The sequence below is a fragment of the Heterocephalus glaber genome, unplaced genomic scaffold (assembly GCF_053883595.1).
Source record: "Heterocephalus glaber isolate CG9 unplaced genomic scaffold, H.glaber_assembly_v1.0 deba00001610, whole genome shotgun sequence".
In the NCBI taxonomy this organism is placed as follows: Eukaryota; Metazoa; Chordata; class Mammalia; order Rodentia; family Bathyergidae; genus Heterocephalus; species Heterocephalus glaber.
Window position 1 is genome coordinate 16,376,698 of NW_028258381.1, and position 21,173 is coordinate 16,397,870.

The 21,173-nt window shown below is 43.1% G+C and overlaps 1 protein-coding gene across 4 annotated transcripts in view; it reads left to right on the forward strand.

Moving 5' to 3' along the window:
- Positions 1-21,173, forward strand: part of LOC101713541 (S-adenosyl-L-methionine-dependent tRNA 4-demethylwyosine synthase TYW1) — a 195,536-nt gene that overhangs the window by 22,281 nt on the left and 152,082 nt on the right. For all 4 annotated transcript variants that reach the window (XM_087195741.1, XM_087195739.1, XM_087195742.1 and 1 more), the window contains 3 exons: positions 2,740-2,862; positions 11,499-11,616; positions 20,416-20,468. In XM_087195741.1, coding sequence (XP_087051867.1) covers positions 2,740-2,862; positions 11,499-11,616; positions 20,416-20,468 — 294 coding nt within the window. The remainder of the gene's footprint in view (positions 1-2,739; positions 2,863-11,498; positions 11,617-20,415; positions 20,469-21,173) is intronic.

Here is a 21,173-nt window from a genome sequence, read left to right on the forward strand (position 1 = left end):
AAAGGCTTAAAAGGAAGCCTTTTGCTTGATTTATTCCTTTTTTTTTATTATTCCTTTTTTGTTTTTGGTATGTGGGATCGAACTTGGGACCTTGTGTTTCTGAGGCAGGTGGCGGCACCATTGAGCCAATCCCTGGCCCTGTTTATTCCTTTTTCTTATTCCTGCGCATAATTCCTCAGTAAGGCTGATTGGTTATCTGTCTTCCAAGGAGGATGCCTAGTAGACATAGTCTACATCCCTCCATTCCTCTCCTCTCCACTGCCCACCTGTAAGTCCAAGCTATGTTTCTGGAAGCGATTACTGTAGCAGCTTTGCATCTGGTCTGTCCTGTGGTCCTCTTTGCCTCTGTTCTCATCCCAACATTCAGAGTGGCTGTAAAATCACAAGTCAGAAGCCTGACATGGTCTCCCCATGCTGCTTTCGTAGAAGCCACATTTCTTAGCATCCAGTCTGACTCATGCATTTCTCCGCCCTCGCCCTGCTGTCCGGTCTCTTCCTCACCAAGCTCTAGCCACGCTGGCCTCCTTAGTGCTGAAATCTTCGTTGAATGACAAGTGACTTGGAACACACAGTCTTCTGCTCTGCCATTCTTTTTCGGCTTGGGCCAGAATCTTGTCTCCCTAGAGCATCGCAGAAAGTTGCTCACGGCAGTCCCCATCTGCAGTCTTGTCTCCTCTTCTCCACCTTCCCCGGAAGTAGATCTCTGCTGCCTTTCTCTTGACCACTTAGCAGCTTCCGACCCTCACATCCTGGACAGTGAGACCCTGTGGCCTGGCCCACACCTTCTGCCCCTGTTGTTTCTGAGGTAGTTCTGAAGGGTCACAATTGCTGTGTGCCTCCTGCCCCTTTGCCTGTAAGGGAGACACCTGTCTTCCCAGCCAGGCCCGCTGACTTATTCTTCACACTTGGCTCAGTGTCATCTCGGCGTCTCTGGTGTATTCTGAGCTGAGCTACTGCAGTCCTTTTTGGGACTGCATTACCAATGTACAATTTCCGTTTCCGTGTGTTACTTTTGCTGGACTGGAGTCTTTCTGAGGAGTAGGGAACGTGTCACATTAATTTTTGATTTATTTTTTATTTTTTTGGTACCGGGGCTCGAACTCAGGTCCTTCCACTTTCGAGGCAGGTGACGGAACCACTGAGCTAAATCCCTGGCCCGTGTCACATTAATTTTTTAGCCCTAATGCCTACCATGAATTGTACTTAATGTTCATTGAAGAGAACTTTTAAGCCTTCCCAAAGTCTCGGAGGCAAGTTAGCAGCAGCCGTGACCACATTTATGTGAAGATGAGATTGGTTCCTCTGAGAGCCAGTAAATCCCTGTTGTGATAGTTTCTGCCAGGACCCTGAGGTTCTAGGAGAAGTTATAGAGGAAAGTCAGGACTTTCAGTAAACCAACTCACTTGGCAAATCCAGCCTGCTGCCTATTGTTTTAAATGACGATTTGGGCAACATAGCCATGTTCACTCATTTATATCTTGACACAGCTGCTTTTATGTTAAGAGTGACCATGCTGCCTGTTTCAGACAGAGATTATATATCCTCCCAGGTTGGAATTATTTACTGCTTGATCCCTTTAAAAATTTTTTTCTAAAATTTTTTTTGTGTGTGTTTTTTTCAGTACTATAGATTGAACACGGAGTACTGAGCTACATCCCCATTCTTTTTTATTTTCTTAAATTTTGAGACAGGGTTTTGTTAAGTCGCTCAGGGTGGTCTTAAACGTGATCCTCCTGCCTCAGCCCTCTACGTAGCTGAGAGTACAGGCCTTGCCATCACGCCCAGTCTACTGTTTGGCCCTTTACAGACGAGGTTCACTGATCCCTGGTCTAGGATAAGATAGGACACTGGGTGACCCTTGACATCTCTTCTGGGTCTCAGATTCTGAAATGTATTGGAAGTGAGGTAGGAGCACAGGCCTCACGGGCAATAGCGACTTTTATCACAACTGTAAGAAAATGAGTGTTATCAGGAGAGCCTACAGTTTGGCCGGGAAACACGGGACTAGAAGAAATAACCCACTAACATTTTTTTGCTTTTGGAGACAGAGTCTCACTACGTAGTTCAGGGTGGCCTGAACTTCCTATGCAACCCAGGCTGGCCTAGAACTCATGGCCATCCTCCTGCCTCAGCCTCCTTCCCTTCCTCCCTCTAGCCCTCTGTTGCTGGGGATCAAACCCAGGGCCGGACACATGCTAGACAAATGCTATGCCATGGAGCTGCACCCTCAGCCCACTGTTTCTTCTGTTTCTGACCTGTGCATGTCTTCTTCACACACCCTAGGCAGGCGAGGTGTTAGCTACTCTCACTCTGATGCCCTCTTACAGTAGTCTGATGGCAGAGGCCTAAGATGCCAAAGATCCAAGATGGTGTTTTTTTAAAATTAAAATGATAATTATTTTTATTAAAATTATTTGTTTTGGTTGGTGTGGGGGGGTACTGGGGATCCACCCAGGGCCTTTTTGTTTTATGTTGCTGTCTTGAGTCAGAGTCTCACTCAGTCTCTAAGTTGCTCAGGTTGGGGTTGAACTTGCAGTCCTCCTGCTTCAGCCTCCCAGAGCGCTGGGATTATAGGTGTGGTGGAAGTTGGAGTCTTAGGCTCTGTTCCTCAGATAGCATGCATAACCGTGTTTGGCTCTAAGTTAAACATTGAAAAGCAACAAACTCGTTGTGGGAGGGGGTGTGAGAGAATGTACCTCGGTCCCTCGAACAGTGTTGTTCTGAAGCATCTCTCTGCAGGAGGAAGAGCCCTGTGAGAGCTCCAGTGAGGAGGGGTCGGGGCCTGATGAGCACTTGAGCCTGAATTCTGTTGTCGATGTCGAGGATCTTGGCGAAATTATGAATCACATGAAGAAGGAAAAGGTACCACTGTTGGGGAAATCCACAGCGGGTGACATTTAGAATTCTCTTATGGGGGAGTCCGTCTGAGCTCACAGTAGGTTTAATTTCTCTAGCTTCTGTCTGTCCTGAAAGTTTTCTAATTTTCCTCTTTTTTTTTTTTGCCATATTTACCTGAGCGTCATGAAATTCTTCCCTCTCAGCTCTGTGCAAAGAGACTCCTAGGAGAATAAGCAGACTTTAGGCCACAGACAGGGTAGATGGCTACTGAGATTTCACCCTGGGCTGCGGGTGATGATGCACGGTAGGGTTAATTTTCATGGAGATTCCAAGTGATTCTGGTTTCAGTTTGCCTCCTCTTTATGTAGATGAGCCGTGTTAGGGCCGTGTTAGGGCCGGGCATGGCCTGGAAGACTGGGAGGTATTGGTGTGGGTTCTGTGAATGTACAGTGTAGTAGGATTGATGCCAATGACCTGAAATTGAATTAATATGTAATATTAAAATTTAAAGTTTCAGGCTGGGCATTTAGCTCATGGTTTTGCTGCCTGCTGCGCAGGCACAAGGACCCAAGTTCAATCCCCGGTACCAAAAAAAAAAACCAAAAAATTTAAAGTCTCAATGCAAATATAAGTTTTGGAAAATGAAAACTCCCTAAACTGAAAATGATATCAAGTCCATGATGAGCCTTGGAATAAGAATGAAGTAAAACTTCGAAAATCTGGGAAAATCAATGGTAAAAACACAAATTCAAAGGGAAGAATTCAGCAAATGGCAGGATATAGTAAGGTGAAAACTCAGTCGCCTTTTTGTTTCTAAATAAGAGCCAGTTTCGATCCCCGGTACCAAAAAAAAAAAAAAAAAAAGAAAATTCCATGAATAATAGCCAGTTTCCATCTGGCTGGAATAAATGACCTCATATTACAAGAGCCACATAAGATACTAATTATATAAGGATCAATTCAAAAAGAAATGTCCTAAACCTATATTGGCGAACTTTAATATATTCCTGAAAGATATCAAAGTGGACTTGAACAGCATGTACAGTGAATATTAAAATAAATTTAGTACAGCAAAAGATAGATTGCCATTAATCTCCCTCAAAATATTCTCCCTCACTTTGAGCACACTTACCTATCATTCTTCCCACTTTCTGAAGCAGTTCTGGAAGTCCTTTCTCGCAAGTGTTTTTACCAAGTGTGGTTGAAAATTTGGTGAGTGCCGCCCAGTGGGAAGGCAGGCTGTGTGCTCATCCACCGTACTCACCGGATCTGGCCCCATTCGACTTCCAGCTCTTCAAAGTCAATGTGACCACGACAGGGAAATGTTTTGAATTGATTCTGAATGTGGCATGAGCCGCAACAGTGCAATGAAAGACACGAAAGCAGACTTCCACAACTGCTTTGTAGAGCGGCAAGAATAAAATGAAAACACTGGTCCTTGTACAGCTCTCAGCGGAGGCATAGGGAAGAGTGTCTCCAGGTGGTAGACACAGAAGGTGTGTTGTAGTCCCTAAGGTCATAACTGATTTAAGCAGGGGTTTGGGTGAAGTGTCTAGGAGAGTAGATGTAAATACATGTAGTGTCTCAAATTATCATCCCAGGAAGTAAACCACTTAGAGATGACAAAAGTGGATGGGCCAGGGATTTAGCTCAGCTGCGCAAGCGCAAGGACCCAAGTTCGATCCCCAGTACCAAAAAAAAAAAAGTTCCATATAAAAATAAGTGGATGAATACCCTAAGCCCCGAATTACTTACTACTTACAGAGGGAACAGTGTTGATAAATTGAGAGCTTACATGATTCCCACATACACCAAGCAATCAAATGTAGCATAATCACCAGTAGTAAAACCTGGCCTTAAGGAAGAGGAGCTGTTAAGAATGACAAGTCCTAGCACTGGGGAAGCTGAAGCAGGAGGATTGCTTGACCCAGGAGTTTGAGATCAGCCTGGGCAACAGAGCAAGACCTCCTATTTTTTTTTTTTTAAATTTATATATTAATTGGTACATTTTAGGTATACAGTACATTTACATTTATCACTGGGTATTTGTACCTGAACATGATGTATCTTAGTTCTTATTTTTTTCCCCATTACCTATGTGCCCTTCACCCTCACCACCCTTCCCTATTTACATAGATTTCGTTTCCATTTTTTTTTTCTTTCTCATAATTTTTCCTTTCCTTTCTTCCCTTCCCCCTGAGACCTCCTCTTAAAAAAAAAAAAAAGAAAAAAGAAAAAACCTTATCAAAAGAAAGATGAGGATGTGGGAAGTGAATCCAAGGTCTGGCAGCCAGTTTGTAACTGGGTGTTCTCCAAGAAGATGACTTAGCTTTCCCAGCCTTCAGCCCCTTGTCTCAGAACCCGGACTGAGCTTCTGCGTGCCTTGGAAGGGTTGTTGTGTGAAAATGTTTTGTGATTTCAAAAAGCCTGACAGACATGGGGATGAAAGTCAGTTTGCCTGGGCAGTAGAATTGGTCATTTAGTCAGTTCTCAGATGTTATAATTAGTTTTTGTCTGAGACCTTTTTTACTTTTTAAAAGCACGAATATTTTCTTAGGTTTCCGGTTTGCTTTTTTGAGACACGGTCTTACTATGTAGTTGAGGCTGGCCTTGAACTTGCAGTGATGCTCCTGCCTTAGCCTCCCGAGTGCTGGGATTAAAAGTGTGTGCCACCAGGCCTGGGTACTTTTTTAAAAAAAACAACTGATAAAACTGTGTCAGAACGAGTGTAATTTTATGGCTCTTAGTGGTAAATGGAAGCACTGTAATTCTCATTGATGAACATGTGTTAGAGTGGTGCATGAAGTAGCTGACTTGCTTAGACAGTGTTACTGTGTCTGCAGTGAGCAGTTTGGGGTAACTCCCCGGTACATTTTTTTCTTTGCTTTTTCATTGCATGGCCATTAGAGGGCACTAGAGAAAGCACTAATGAAAATTTTGGCCATCCAAGTCTTTTTTGAAATCAAATGATTTTGGACTTCATGAGCTTTGAGCAGCCACTTTATAACATTTCAGCTTCCTAATAAAAATCTCTCATAAAAATCCTCAGATCTAGAGGCAGATAAGTGGTGTTTTTCTAACTTTAGTAGGGCATGAAAATAAGCTACCAGTTTTGCTTTTTCATCATCGTTAGATTGCAGCAGAATTTTCAAATATGTGTATTTTCATTTCATATTTGATATAGTATACTAAACTTTATGGTGGAAGTGTTTTTTTTTTTTTTTTTTTGGGTGCAGTGCTAGGGACTGAACCCAGGGCCTCACACTAAACTATACCCCCCACCTATATTCTTTGCTTTTGGAGATGGGGTCTCACTAAGTTGCTAAATTGCACAAGCTGGGCTCAAACTTGCAGTCCTCCTGCTTCAGCCTCCAGAGTGCTAGGATTACAGGTGTGATGCCATACTTGGCTCATGATGGAAGGTTTTACTGTTTGGCTTTTCTTTTTCTCCTTCAGTTTTGTCTTTTTTTTTTTCCATTTTCTTTGGGGCCAGTTCACAGGTGTTCTCAAACTGCCTTCTGCGTAGTCACGCCATATCGAGTCGAAGTGTCTCGCTTGTTACCATAGAGGGAGGCAGCCTGCCCCCTGCTTAGGAGCTTGGGCCGGATAGCTAGGCTGGAGCACTCAGTGTAGGGGCTCTGAACAACACGAACCTCCACAGGTCCTCCTGTCTCAGCTTGTGTCTCTGGGCAAGTCACCCCACACCTCCGCGCTTTTTCTTTCTCATTGGCAATGTGGGCGATAGCAGTGTCTGCCTTACAAAGCTGTTGTGAGGATTAAATACAAGAACCTGTCCACATAGCATGTGTTTGACAACTGGGTGCTGTTATATAAGAAAATGTCTTCAGGTGGGTAGATCTGTGCCTGGAGCACCACTTGGTATTGTGTCCCCCCCCCCCCCCCCCCGCCTGGGAATGTCTGAGACAGTAATGCCAGGGCTGTGGAGAATTGAAGGAGAGTCTGAAAGAGAGTTGTTTCGGAAGTGGAGGATTAAAGTTTGGGACACTGGGGAGCTGGAGGCAGGTGTAGATGTGGGGGGTAGGGAGGGAGCACGGGGAGGGCCAGGTACTGGGAGAGGCAACGCGGGAAGAGGCAGGGGCGGGATCCTGGGCCTTCTGGCCTGCGGTGCAGGTCTAGTTCCTCCTTGCAGGCGTGGGGAGGCAATGAAGTTTGAATAGAAAGCTCTGGGCAGTGTGGGGACAGGGATAGATCCGGTCCAGGCCTATATAGTTTCAGGAGAAGTCACTGCACACATGGAATGGTCTCACTCGGTCTGCCAGACCTTTTGATATCTGGGTTGCTATCATTTCCGTTTTGCCATCTCACAGTTAAGCTTTAACTGAGCCTTCAGGAGGGGAGCAGTGTGCCCATTTAGGCAGCTGCTAAGTGATGGCTTCAAGCTGGGACCCCATCTCCTTTAGTCATGGGCCTCTTCTGCCCTCCAGGGCAGAGGGGACTTCTGGAAGGGAACCAGGAGCATTTAAGGAATCAGAAAGAACCTGACAGCTTTTACCCTGTTTTTGTGATTTGTAAATGTAAAGCCTGCTGCTACTTTTTCTTTCTGCACTAAGCAGCTGTTGCTGAATTCTCCCTACTGAATGTTCTGGTTGAGCAGACAGCAACATCAGTATTGTTCATTTTGGAAATAAATGGCAAATGCTTAATAATTACCCAGCAGAGAAACATTTCAAGTTAACCAGCTGTTTAATTAGGAAAGTATGTCCAGTCCTGATTATAAAGTACGTTGGTCCTATAGTGGGATAAGATGAAGCTACTCATGACTATTTTTAAGGCGTTGGGTGTGGACTGCACCCAGAAACAAAAGATGACGCTTTGCCTTTAACTGTGCAGCCAGGAGCACTTACCACTGGGTTCTGAAATTATTTCCTTAAGTCAGATGTCCAAAATAAAATCGCTCTGGCAGAGTGAAGCTCTCGACACACCTGGTCAGACTGTTTTTGTGCAAGTTCAGAAAGCATCCTTAAAACCTAGTACATGCACAAAGCTTTGAGTCTTGATGAAAATTGGTCATTTTGAAATAGAACTATGAGAAGTGAGTGGTTGGCTGGGGATTTATTAAATAGGAACTTGAGGACATGGGATTAAATTGTAGCAGGAGTCTTGGCTAAAGTAAAACTTTATATATGAAGAAGACTTTTGTTTGTTTGTATGTTTTTATTTATTTTTATATTTTGAGACTGGATCTTGCTGTGTTGCCCAAGCTGGCTTTGAACTTGGTGATCCTCCTGCCTCAGCCAGGATTACAGATGACTTTTTACTGTAAAGTCTGTAGCAAAACACCTTTTTGGGCTTGTTTTTGTCCTTGGCAAACTTGGGATAGTACTGTGGTTCCTGAGAGGATAGTGGAGATTAAATTGTTAGATAGCACAGTATTCTACGATAGTTTAAAGAATCTTTACCAGTGTTTTCCTCCCGCTACAGAAGATTCAGTTGATGAGCACTTTCCCCTTATTCATGGTCATCTTCCAAGCTCTTCTCCTTGGCTTCCCATTGGCAGCTTGGAGAGGACCCAAGTTCTGTGTCAAGGCCACCAGGAAGGGCGGAAGTAGCGGAGGGACACAGGCACAGCACCTAGTCTGACGTTGCTGTCACCCCTCAGGAGAAACCAAGGCCATGGAGGAGGGGACGGAGAGGACGCGGTGTGTGGCACGGTCACCCCGTGAAATGGAATGCGCAGCGCTGGTGGGAACCCAGCCCAGCTCCATGCCTCTGGGATCTTCATCTACTTCTGGCCTTTGCCAGCTGTGGATGGACACACGGCCCCAAGCGGTCGGTCGCCATAGTGCAGGAGGGCCGCACAGGCAGATTAGATTTGAATTTGAATGGTGGGTCCAGCTTCCTTGGGGCTGACTTTGCCTTCAAAAGGGAGTTAGTTCCTGATGCTTGAGGGAGACAGGCCAGACTGCAGGGAGAGGAGGAGTGACGGATGCGGTACTCACCAGTGCTGGGGCCTGCATTCGGGGCTCTGGGATTGAGTCATACTTCTTGCCAGCCCATTTCCCCAGTGGTGGCTCAGGCTGGTGTGGCGTGGCCGTCCTCACAGCGTGTTCATTTCCCAGGCGTCAGAGCTTTCTCCGTGACCCACAAGTGGGTGTTTGTGGGGCTCTGGGCACGGTGGTCAGGGCTGCTGTCGTGGGCTGGGTCCAGTTTGGGATTTATGTGACCCGTGTGGTAAGCAAATGAACTGGCAGTGTTTCGTGGCGGCAGAAGCTCTTGGGCCAGGCTCTGCCGCCGTTTGTATGATTAGGAGAGGAGGGACAGTAACTTGCTCCTCAGTTATGTCACAGGCACTCTGGTCCCTGGGCTCAAGGTGGGTTCACTTTACTCCACCACAGGACTTTGTGTTCAAGCTCACAGCTTTGCTTTTAGGGCTGAAATAGACTTTTTTTTGGTACCGGGGATCGAACTTGGGTCCTTGCGCTTGCGCACCAGGCAGCGAAACCACTGAGCTAAATCTCGGGCCCCAGACTTTTGTTTTTTAAACAAAGCCAAAGGATTTCTTCTATTTTAAAGCATTTTAATGAAATAACTGACATGGTGGTGCATGTCTGTAGTCACAGCACTCTGGGAGGCTGAGGCAAGAGGATGGCACGTTGGAGCCCAGCTTGAGCAACTTAGTGACTTGGAAAGACCCTGTCTCCCCCCAAAATTATAAACAAGCTGGGGATGTAGCTCAGTGGGAAGGCCCTGGATTCAATCCCCAGTGCCAGAAAACTAAAATCAGAAACCAAAAAGGTGAAGGCTTTTTATTTTTATAAAATATATAGCACTAGTTTGATCATTTTTATAATCAATAAGAACAAATTATTGCTGCTTACAAAGTTTTTCAGTTTCATCTGGACACGTGTAGTTAAAAGCACTGTTACCAGAAGTGAATTATTCATTCACTTTGTGTTTGGATGATGTTTGGTAATTTGGAATGCTGCCTTTCAGGACAGATAGAACTTAATATGAGTTTACATTTCTCATTTGGTGCCTTTGACTCTCTAAAGCACTTTTGTATTGACTTTATTTTAGAGAAAGTCCCCAAACTAACAGAGAAGCTAGAGAAATTAATCCCAAATTTCATTGGTTTACATTCTGTGCGTGTGCTATTTTTAAAACTCTTAGTCTTGTCTTACATTTCATGTGGGGAGAGCTTGGAATTGTCACAGAGGCAGTCAGCGTGACTGATAAGTCCCATCGCATATGGCCCAACCTCAGAATTAGCCCTCAGCCTGTGGCCATGCTCCCCAGCTGCCTTTCATACATCCCTTCCCTTCTGGATGGTTGGACATTGAAGTGGACCAAACCAGGCGTGGTGGCGCACGCCTGTCACCCCAGCACTCTGGGAGGCTGAGGCAGGAGATAAGTAGTTTGAGTCCAGCCCGGGCCATTTATTGACTTAGTGAGACCTTGTCTCAATATGAAGATAAAAATAAAGGACTGGGTGTAGCTTAGTGTGAAGGCCCTGAATCCAAGCCCCAGTACTGGGCAAGGGAGGGAGGGAGGCAGGCTCTGAGGGCCGCAGGGCTTGGTGGCGGGACACCTGCCAAGCGGCGATAGTTTGCATCTCTGCAGTTCTTAGGATTTGGTGAGCGTCTCCTCTCCTGTATAACACAGTCTGTGGGTGTTGTGATGATGCTATACTCTGCCGTCTTTCCTAAAGATGTTGGGATAGCATAAACATTGGAAGAGAGGAAGAGATCACAGCAGGGGCGAAAGAGGATCACCTTGTAATGAAGCTAAATAGAGCAGTTATAAGACAAGCATCATGCAAGGTGGGGCCGTTTTTGAGTGTGCTGATAAATTCTGTGCCAAAGTCGAAAGTTAAAACAAGCAGTTTTATATTATCCAGATTTCTTAAAGATCTCTTTTACTTTCACTGGAGAGAAATTTCCCCATGGGATTTTTTTTTTAAACTATGAATTGAACCCAGGACCTTCTCATTGAGGTACATGCCCAGCTCTTTTTATATTTATATTTATATCTTTATATTTTACTTAGAAACAAGGTCTTGTCAAGTCACCGAGCTGTCCCAGCTGGGCTTGAACTTGCAATCTCGTCTGCCTCAGCCTCCCGGAGTGCTGGGATTACTGGTTTGAGCCACTTCTAAAAGGGCCACTGGGGGTGGCGGTGAGGGGGTAGCTTGTCTGAGAAGGTGGCTGTCTGAGGTGGGCCGCTCTGGGGAAGACTGCTCTTGTGTTTGGTGCCTGCCGGAGTAATTCCTAGCAGTGCCTGGAATTTATGGAACATGTGTTATTGTGCCAGGTGAATAAATTTTATTTAACTTTCAACACATTCCTGCTCCAGAGACACTCTCATTTTGTTCCTTTTTTCAGGTAAAGAAATTAAAATTCAGAGAAAATAAGTAACTTGCCCAAGTTAGGCAGCTGTCTGTGCTCAGATTGTTAAAAATGTTTGATCCCTAGAGAGTGAATTGTTGATTTATGTTTTTTGGGCCTATGAGTTTCATTATGTTGGTTTTTTAAAAAAATGTTCATTGTGTACCTAGAAATGTGATCGCTTTGTGGAGGATGGGCCTTAGGCCATGGTTCGCCAGCGTCCTTTGTAGTAATACTAGGTGCACTCGATTGCTGGGGTGTTATTTTCATTGCACATTAACAGTTCTGGGTTTCTTGCTTCTTATTTTAATGCAGAGAGAAAAGGATCGTCAGGAAGAAAACACTAGTTTGTTTGGGAACACAGGGAAAAGTGATGGCAGCGAGGGAAGAGCGATGATAACCCCAGCTCTCCGAGAAGCCCTTACGAAACAAGGTGAGAAGCCCTGAGGATTGGTGCTCTAGCACTGCGCTCCCAAGCTAGCTGGCTAGTTGCATTCTGCCCTCCCTCCCTCCGTCCTTCCTTCCTTTCTTCCTTTCTGTCTGTCTTCTCTCTCTTTGCTTTCTGTGGTGCTAGTGATCGAACCCAGGGCTTTTGCACTGACCTACATCTCCAGCCTTTTTTTTATTTTCTTGTCTTCTGAAACCAGGTCTTGCTAAGTTTCCTGGGTCAAACTTGCAATCCTTCTCCCTCAGCCTCCCAGAGTGCTAGGATTTTAAGCTTGTGCCACCAGGCTCCCTAAGCATTCTAATTTAATGCCACAAGAGAAAAAGCATAAACTGGGGCTTGTCAAGAGGAGAAGAGGTAAGTCTTGAGTCAGCACACCAGCCGTGGCAGTGGCAGGCTGGCTTCCTGAAGGCTCAGCCTCCTGCCTCTGTGGTCACGGCAAGTGGCTGCCTGGCCCTGCACGTCTTCCTTTTCCTTGTCAGTGTGGCTCCAGTGTGCAGATAGAAAATGCAGCTGATCACTGGCTCTTTACCAACCACTGTTTATTAAGGGAAGACTATGAAGTGAGAGAAGAAGTTTATATGACACAAGACTGAGCTAATTAGAAGTATTTTATGTAGAAGGATCACATCTGGAGTTTTGGGGTCACGTTTTATTAAGGAGGTTATAGTTGAGTAGAAGAAAGAGTGGTGCATTGGAAGTCAGGAGGCTGACAACCCCCCTGTACTTTTGAGGGACCTTTTATGCGACACTTCCAGATCACAGAGAAGCCAGGACACAGAATCTCCTCCCATGAGCCGTCTGCCTGGTAGAGAGGATGCAGACCGACATTTCTGTGTAATTTGCCTTTTAATTGCTGTGAACCATGTTAAGGTGATTTTAATATAGACTTGAACCTATCATCTTGCTGTTTGTTTTCTACCTATTTCTTCTGTTCTTTAATTTTTTCTTTTGTTTTTGTCTTTTTAAAAGATTAATTGGATTTTTTTCTTATGATTCTATTCTATTTTATATTTTTGGTACTGGGGATTGAACTCAGGTCCTTGTGCTTGCGCAGCAGGTGGTGGAACCACTGAGCTACATCCCCAGCCCTTATGATTCTATTTTAGATCTTTGTTATCTTATTAGCTCTAACGCCTTTGTTAGGCAGTGGTTGCTTGAGGTTTTACATCACACCTCTTTATCATATCACAGTTTATCTTTGAATGCTGAGGGTTTAGCAGTCCAAATCTGAGAATCTGAAATCCCAAATCCCAAACTTTTGTGAGCACCAACATGACCAAACCAGTGGAAAATTCACACCTGACCTCATGTGATGGGTTAAAGTCAAAATGCAGGAGTCCTAAAAAAAATTACCTAAAATTACATTCAGGCTATATGTGTAAGCATCTATGAATGTGTTTACACTTGGCTCTTGTCCTCAAGTTATACCTATAAAAATATTCCCAAATTAAAAAAAAATCTGGACTCCAAAACACTTCAGTTCCCAAGCATTTAGGATAAAGGATTCTCAACCTGTCATAGATCACTTATATACACGGGAAGAACCTATAATACAGTTCTTCCATTTTCCCTTCTGAACTTTATGCAGTTTTCATTACACATTTTAGCTTACATATGTTATAAACCCTACACTACTTTGTTGTTTTTGCTTACACAGCCAGTTGTCTTTTAGGGGTTTGCATAAATAGAATCTCGGGTGGGGGATGAAGCTCAGTAGTAGAGTGTGTGGCTGTCATGTATGAGGGCCTGAGTTTGATCCCTGCCACTGACAGATCTGATTTAAATCTTGCAGAAGAAAAAAAGAGTGAATCTTCTATGTTTACTCATGCAGGTACCACTTCCCATGTCCTTGTAGGTCTGTGTTCTATCAAACATCTTTTTTTTTTTTTTTTTTTTTTTTTTTGGTGGCACTGGGGACCAGGGCTTTGTGCATGGGCTTTACCTCTGGTCTACACCCCAGCCGCAAAGACAGAGTGTCTTAAATCATTTTTTGGTATTTTTGTTTTTTGAGCACTGGGATGGAACCCAGGGCCTCACACCAGCTAAGCACCTGCTGTACCACCAAGTGGCTCCCCTGTCTCGCTTCCTTTTACCGAATTTGGAGTGTGTATTTGTTGGTAGTGAGTTCACCTTTATATATCTGAGAAAGGCTTTATTTTACTTTCATTTTTGTAACATTTTGTATTTTATTTTTTTCCTGAGTGTAGAATCAAAGGCTGCCAGTGGTTTTTGTGTTTTTTTGGTGAGTTCTTAGAAGAGGTCGCTCTGACCTCCTCTTGCTTACCTTGTTGCAGGGGTGATTGGCCATTCCATCGTCTGTTAATTGCCCCTTTTGACTGTCATGCTACTTTTAAGATTTTTCTCTTAATTACTGATTTTGAGCAATTTGCTTGAAAAGGTTGAGTACCACTTATCCGAAATGTGAGGGAACAGAAGTATTTCCGAGTTTGGAGATTTTTTGAATTTTGCAATATTTTTGTAGATTTTTACCAGTTAGCTATCCTTAATCTGGAAAAAGGAAATCCAGAGTTCTCCAAAATCTGAAACATTTTGAACATCATGTTGGATTTGGATTTCAGAGCATTTTTTGGAGCATTTTGGATTTTGCATGTTTGAATTAGAGATGCTAAACTGGTCAATGCAATTTTCTTCATGTTTCTTTTACTTGCATTTTGTTGAACTTTTTGGTTCCATGGATTTATAGTTTTCATCAAGGTTAGACTAATTTTGACCAGTATTTCTTTATGTACTTTTCTGTCTCCTCTCCTGAAGACCTATAATGACATGTATAATAGGCTGCTGGAATTTAATTCACAGTTTATCTTCACATTTGGTAATCTCTACTTCTCTAGTGTCTAATCTATTTCATTCCAGTTTTCATCCCTAGAAGTTCAATTTGGCTTTTAAAAAAAAATGTATATTGGGCCGGGGATTTAGCTCAGTGGTTTCGCCGCCTGCTGCACAAGCACAAGGACCCAAGTTCAATTCCGGGTACCAAAATACCAAAAAATGTATATCTTATTGGGCTTGGTGGTGTGCACCACCTATAATCTCAGCACTCGGGAGGCTGAAGCAGGGAGATCACAGTGAGTTTGAGGCCAGCCTGGGCTACATAGTGAATTGAAGACCAGTCTGGGGCCGGATTTAGCTCAGTGGCAAAAAAAGAAAGTAAAAAAAGACCAATGTGAACTACATAGCGAGACTCTTTCAAAAAAAAAATCTGTATCTCAGCGTTTGAGTCTGTGGAATACAGTTATAACTGGTTTTTTTTTTTTTTTTTTTTTGGTACCGGGGATCAAACTTGGGTCCTTACGCTTGTGCAGCAAGCGGCTAAGCCACTGAGCTAAATCCCCGGCCCAGTTATAACTGTTTTATATCCTCATACATTAATTTCTGTGTCATTTCTGCATCACTTTTGGTTGATAGATTATTATCCACGTTATTGATCATGTTTTCTTACATATTTGCCTGATAATCTTTTTTTTCTTCTTTTACTGGGGATCAAACTCGGGACGTTGCACTTGCAAGGCAGACGCCAGAACCACTGAGCTAAATCCCCGGCCCGCTTGATAATCTTTAACTGGATGACAAACTTATTTTGTCTTATAAGTTGCTGAATAATTTTGTATAAACACTCCTGCAAACATTTTTGAGCTTTTTTCTGGGGTGAATATAAGTTACTTGGAAATAGTTGGAGCTTTGAGACTCATTTTTACGATTTGTTAAGTGAGACCAGGGCCAGCTCATACAGCTGATTATTCCTCTTTACTGAAGCAAAAATACCTCTGTGTTCTCTCCCCCAAGCCTTGTGTATCCTGAGGTTCCAGTGTGGTAGGAACAGGCACAACTCACAGCCTGCCGTGAGCACCCGGCACACCTCTAACCCTTTCCAGTCCTCCTTTCCAAGTCTTGGGTAGTTCTTCTCACACATACTCGCTGAGCACTCCTCAGGCGAACACTTGATAAGAATCCTGTGCAGACTCTGAATCTGTCTTGGGTAGCATCTTCTCTCTGTTACTCAGACCTGCACGCTCTGTGTACCTTTGGCTCCCTGATTCTCAGCCTCATTTCCTCAGTGTAATGAGTGCACTGGGCTTTGCATCAGGTTCTCCTCCCTGCTTGGGCTTCTGGCCTGTTCGAAGGTAGGAAGCTGGCAGTAGTGGGACTCATCTTGCTTGTTTCCCATCTCTCTGGACTCAGTGTCCTTTGCTGTCTGATGTTTCATGTCCTGAAAACTGTTGTTTCATGGATTTTTGTCCACTTTTTGGTGTTTCAGGTGGAGTAGCAAATCCTGTTATTCTGTCTTGGTTGGAAGCAGAATTCGGCACTATGCTTCTCAGTGACCGTACATTTACTCTTCACTTGTCTCAGCAGTGTGGTCAACTGCAGATCTCCCTTTCCTGTGACGTGCAGGGTGGCTTTTATCCACAACTAAATGCAAAATTTTATAGAACTCTTATCTCAGGAAAGAGATTTAACTAATAGAGTGTGAGTTCTATGCTAGCAATATCAACAGTATAGGAATCCAATAGAAAGCCTAGAATTTTCCCTGGCAATCTTCCACATGCTTATTAATTATTGTGCTGGACTTGGTTCCATCTTCAAATAGAAGCAGTGCTTTGTTTATTTATATGCAAGATGTGTACAGACATGCGGAAGAGGATAAAAGACAAAGCCCTGTAAATGTTGCCACTCGAGATTTGTAATCTGAATTGACATTGTTCCTTTGATCATCACTTTGTGAATATACACAATTAACCAGCCACTAATCCACTTCCGCCATCCTCCACACTGTATTTCTCCACTTGCCTCCTTTGTCTAGCGCAAAAAGACTCATGGTAATTGCGGCTTACTGTCTGAAGCCCCATGAGAAACTTTATTGAATGCTTTCTGAAATCAAAATGTTTAAAAATGAAATGAGGTTATTTTGGCACCGCTTTTGCCATCCTTTTCATGTCTTATGTAGCCCAGAGTTTTTAAATGTTAGGTTGTGGTGTGGTACTGAGAATTCACATTATGTTGCAGTTCCTATAATTTGATTTCCCCCCCTTTTGGGTCAATAATTCATTGTTTTGATCTTCTGTTGCCAGTCTGATTCTTCATTTTCTTTTCCTAGATCCCCAATGATAGTGTCCTGGCATTCGCTTGAAGTATATTGTTACTTTTGCTTCATGGGCAGCACAAGGTCCATTTAAAAAATTATTCATCATTCTTTTTTAAAATATATTCTTTTTTTTTTTTTTTTGGTACTGGGGCTCAAACTCAGGACCTTGCGCTTGCGAGGCAGACGCTAGAACCACTGAGCTAAATCTCCAGCCCCTAAAATATATTCTTAATTAATGACTTTACAAAAGAATGGTTTCAGTGTGGTATTTTCCTACATGCATATAACATTTTGATCCTATGCATCATATTACCCTCACAACCCCTCTTCTAGTCCCTTATCCGCTTCCTCTTTTCTAATAACAGTCTCTCTTCTACTTCTGTGTCATCTTTCTTTTGTTAGACTCCACATATTAGGGAAAGCACGCAATACTTATCTTTCTGAATGGCGTCTTCCCCTTAGCATGATGATCTTCAGTTGCGTATATTTTCCTGAATGACATAATTTCATCCTTCCTTCCTTATGACTAGTACTGTGCATTCATCTGTTTACGGGCGTCTAGGCTGGTTCCATACGTTGGCTATTAAACATGGGTCTCCAGGTATCCCTGTAGTATGCTATCCTTTCTTCCTTTGGAATTATGTTAGGAAGAGGTATAGGATGGTCATATAGTAGTCCTTTTTAGTTTTTTAGGAACCTCCATGCTGATTTCCATAGTGAAGGTACTAATTTAGATTTCTAATGTTAGTATAGAGAAGGTCTGTTTTCCCCACACCCTTACCAGCATTTAGTGTGGGGTTTTTTTTTTTTGGTGCTGGGGATTGAACTTGGGACCTTGCGCTTGTGAGGCAGGCGGTGGAACCACTGAGCTAAATCCCCGGCCCATCTTTTTGGTATTCTTGATGATAACCATTCTGACTGGAGTGAGAATCTCAGTGTAGTTCTGATTTGCATTTCTCTACTGGATGTTGGACTTTTTTTTTCATGTACTTCTTGGCCTTTTGTATTTCTGAGAAGAGTCTAATTCATTTGTCCATTTATTGATCATGCTTTTTCTGTATGTGTGTTAAGTTTTTTGAGTTCTTTATATATTCTCCTACCGATTCTCTGTTGAAAGAGTGGCTAGCAAAGATTTTCTCCTATTCTGTAGACAGTCTCTTCGGTCTGTTGTCTTCCTTGCTGAGCAGAAGCTTTTTAGTTGATGCAGTCCCACTTGTCAATTCTCGCAGTTATTTCCTGTGTTGTTGGGATGCTGTTCAGGAAGTCTTCGCCTGTACCTATATCTTAAAGAGTCCTCCCTGTGTTTCCTTCTAGTGGTTTCAAAGTTTCAGGTCTCATATTTAGGTCTTTGATCCATTCCTGTGCAGACTTTTGTACAGGGTGAGAAATTGGGACCTAGTTTCATTCCTCTCCATGTGGATGTTGTTTTCCCAGCACCATTTGTCTTTTCTCCAACATATGTTTTTGGCCCCTTTGTCAAGATTCAGATGGCTGTAGCTGTAGGGGTTTCTTTCTGTTTCCTCTGTTCTGTCTGTTTTGATGCCAGTTCCATGCTGTTTTTTTTTGTTGTTGTTGTTGTTACCGGGGATTGAACTCTGGTCCTTGCGCTTGCGAGGCAGGCGACAGAACCACTGAGCTAAATCCCTGGCCCCTCCATGCTGTTTTTGTTACTGAGGTTCTGTAGTACATTTTGAAATTGGGTATTGTGGTCTCTCCAGCATTTCTGTTTTGTTCAGGATTGCTTTTGCTATTCTGGGTCTCTTGTTTTCCATATCCACTTTAGGGTTTGTTCCTGTTCTGTGAAGAATGTTGATATTTTGGTGGGGATTGCATTCAGTCTAGATTGCTGTTGATAGCATGACTGTTATCCGCTGACCTGTGAACACAAGAGCTCTTTCTGTCTTCTAGGGTTCCTTTTCATCTCTTTCTTCAGTGTTCTGAAATTTTCACTGTAGAGGTCTTTCACTTCCTCGGTTAGGTTGATTTCTAGGAATTGTTTTCTTGATTTCCTCCTCATCTAGTTCATAATTGGTGTATAGAAAAACTACTGATATTTGTGTATAGATTTGTATCTTCTACTTTGCTGAATTTGTTTATTAGATGTAAAAGAAGTCGTTTTAGATGTAAAAGCTGGCGTCTCTGATCTCCGGGTATAGGATCATATCATTTGCAAATAGGGATAACTTAAGTTCTTCCTTTCTTATTTGTACCCTTCTTCTCTTTCTTTCTCTCTCCTAATTGCTCTGATTAAAATTTCTAGTACTATTTTGAACAGTGGACACCCTTTTCTCATTGCTGATTTTAGAGGTACTGCATTGTTCTCCCTATGCAGTATGATGTTGGTTGTGGGTTTATTGGGTATAGCCTTTATTATGTTGTGGTACGATCCTTGTGTACCTGTTTCTTTGGGCTTTTTTTTTTTTTATTATTATTACCAGGGATTGAACTCAGAACCTGGTGCTTTCGAGGTAGGTGAGGCGCCACTGAGCTAAATCCCCGACCCTCTTTGGGCTTTTATCATGAAGGGATGTTGAATTTTGTCAAAGGCTTTTTTTACATATGTGGAGATGATTTTGTGATTCTTTTCCCTGATTCTATTTATAAGCTGTATTGCCTTATTGATTTGTTTATGATGAACCATCCTTGCATCCCTGGAATGCAACCAACTTGATCATGGTGCGTGACCTTTTGTGGCTGCCTCCCACCCAGCCACCATGGCAGGGTGTCCCCAGAGGCCCTGAAGTGTCCTGAATTGTCCTGGGACCTCTGACCCCTGGAGCAACTCAGTCTCCAACAGTAAGCCCCTCTTCAGACAGTTTCTGCTTGGACCACTCCAAGATCTGGTGGGAGCTGCTGTGGGTTTCTTCTCCAGGACTAACCTGAATCCTCACTTGCTTCGCAGCCTGCAATAACCATGAGTGTCTTCTGCCCATCCTTTGTTGGCACTGGGTCTGCTGCCCTCTCTTGGCTGGCCTTGCCCTACAGAATTGGTCCCCCACTGTGGCGATGTAGAATGCTTCAGGCTATTATGTGTATTGTCTTTCTGTTTCTCTATGCTTTTTTTTTGTAGACAGGGTCTTACTATGTAGTGCAGGCTGGCCTTGAACTTGGGGTGATCCTCCTACTTCAGCCTCCCAAGTGCTGGAATTATAGGTGTGTATCACCATGCGAGGCTCTCCATTCTTTTTAGCTTTCTTATCACTCCTTTTTTCTTACTCTTTTCTCCTCAGGATATAGTTTCTCCTTTTAAACTCTTAGCTCTTCTTACTCTCAGATCCCTGCAAAGGATACTTATATTCCACCATCTTACCCCAGAAGTCTCCCAGATAATGTGTACTTTGTAGCGCTCTAGGATTCTCAGTCAGGGTTGTTTTGTGGGGTGCTCAGATCTTTTAGAGCTGCTCTGAGTTTTAGCCTATGAGATATGTTAGATCTTGAGAGCAAAACTTCCTTGTATAACTTTGCATTAATTCACTGTTTCTTCTGAGTCTATGTCATTATATTACATGCAAAGTTTAAATTGTTTTCTCATCCTGGTGAGTAAAACCGTTACTGTTTTCCACAATGGGGTTGTCGACTGCCATGATTTAAGCAAAAAAAAGAAATTACTGTGCTAGATTTTACTGTCACTCTTTAATATGAGGCTTTGATGAGTTCAATTTTGTGTCCTGCTCCTCCAGGTTATCAGCTGATCGGGAGCCACTCTGGGGTGAAGCTTTGCAGGTGGACAAAGGTATTTATTTGGTTTTATTAAAGTATTATTTTTATTACATGACATTTTTATGGCTATTATATGGAGTCACTAAGTTTACCTGTAAAGGTATGATTTACATTGAATAAAATGTACGAATTTTGGTTGAACTTCTTAGAGTGAGTTCAGCAGTGGGCCGGGGATTTAGCTCAGTGGTTTCGCCGCCTGCTGCGCAAGCGCAAGGACCCGACGAGTTTGATCCCCGGTACCAAAAAGAAAAAAAGAATGTGTTCAGCAAGTTTGGATGGATGTAGAACCCATGTCCGACATCCCAATGAAAACATAAATTCTTTTCCTAGCTCTTGAGAATTTCTTTGTGCCCATTTCTAGTCGTGCTTCTCTCTCCCTATGCAGCCATTGTTGTCACTTCATTTTGCCTCGCCAAGATCTCACGTGAATGGTGTGCGAGCTAATGTGTAGTTTTCATGAGTGGCAGCCGAACAGGGCATACAATTCCTGAGATGTGTCCACGTTGTAGCACCTATCAGAGGTTTATTCCCTGTTTCCGCTCAGTGATATCCCAATTGTATGAATATGCCAGTTTTTATCTTTTGATAAATATTTGGTTTGTTTTCAGTGTTTGGCTGTTATGAATAAAACTGCTATGAACATTCTTTTGCAAAACTATTTGTCAGTATATATTTCAGTTTTCCTTGGGTGAATACCTATAAGTAGCAGTGTTGGCCA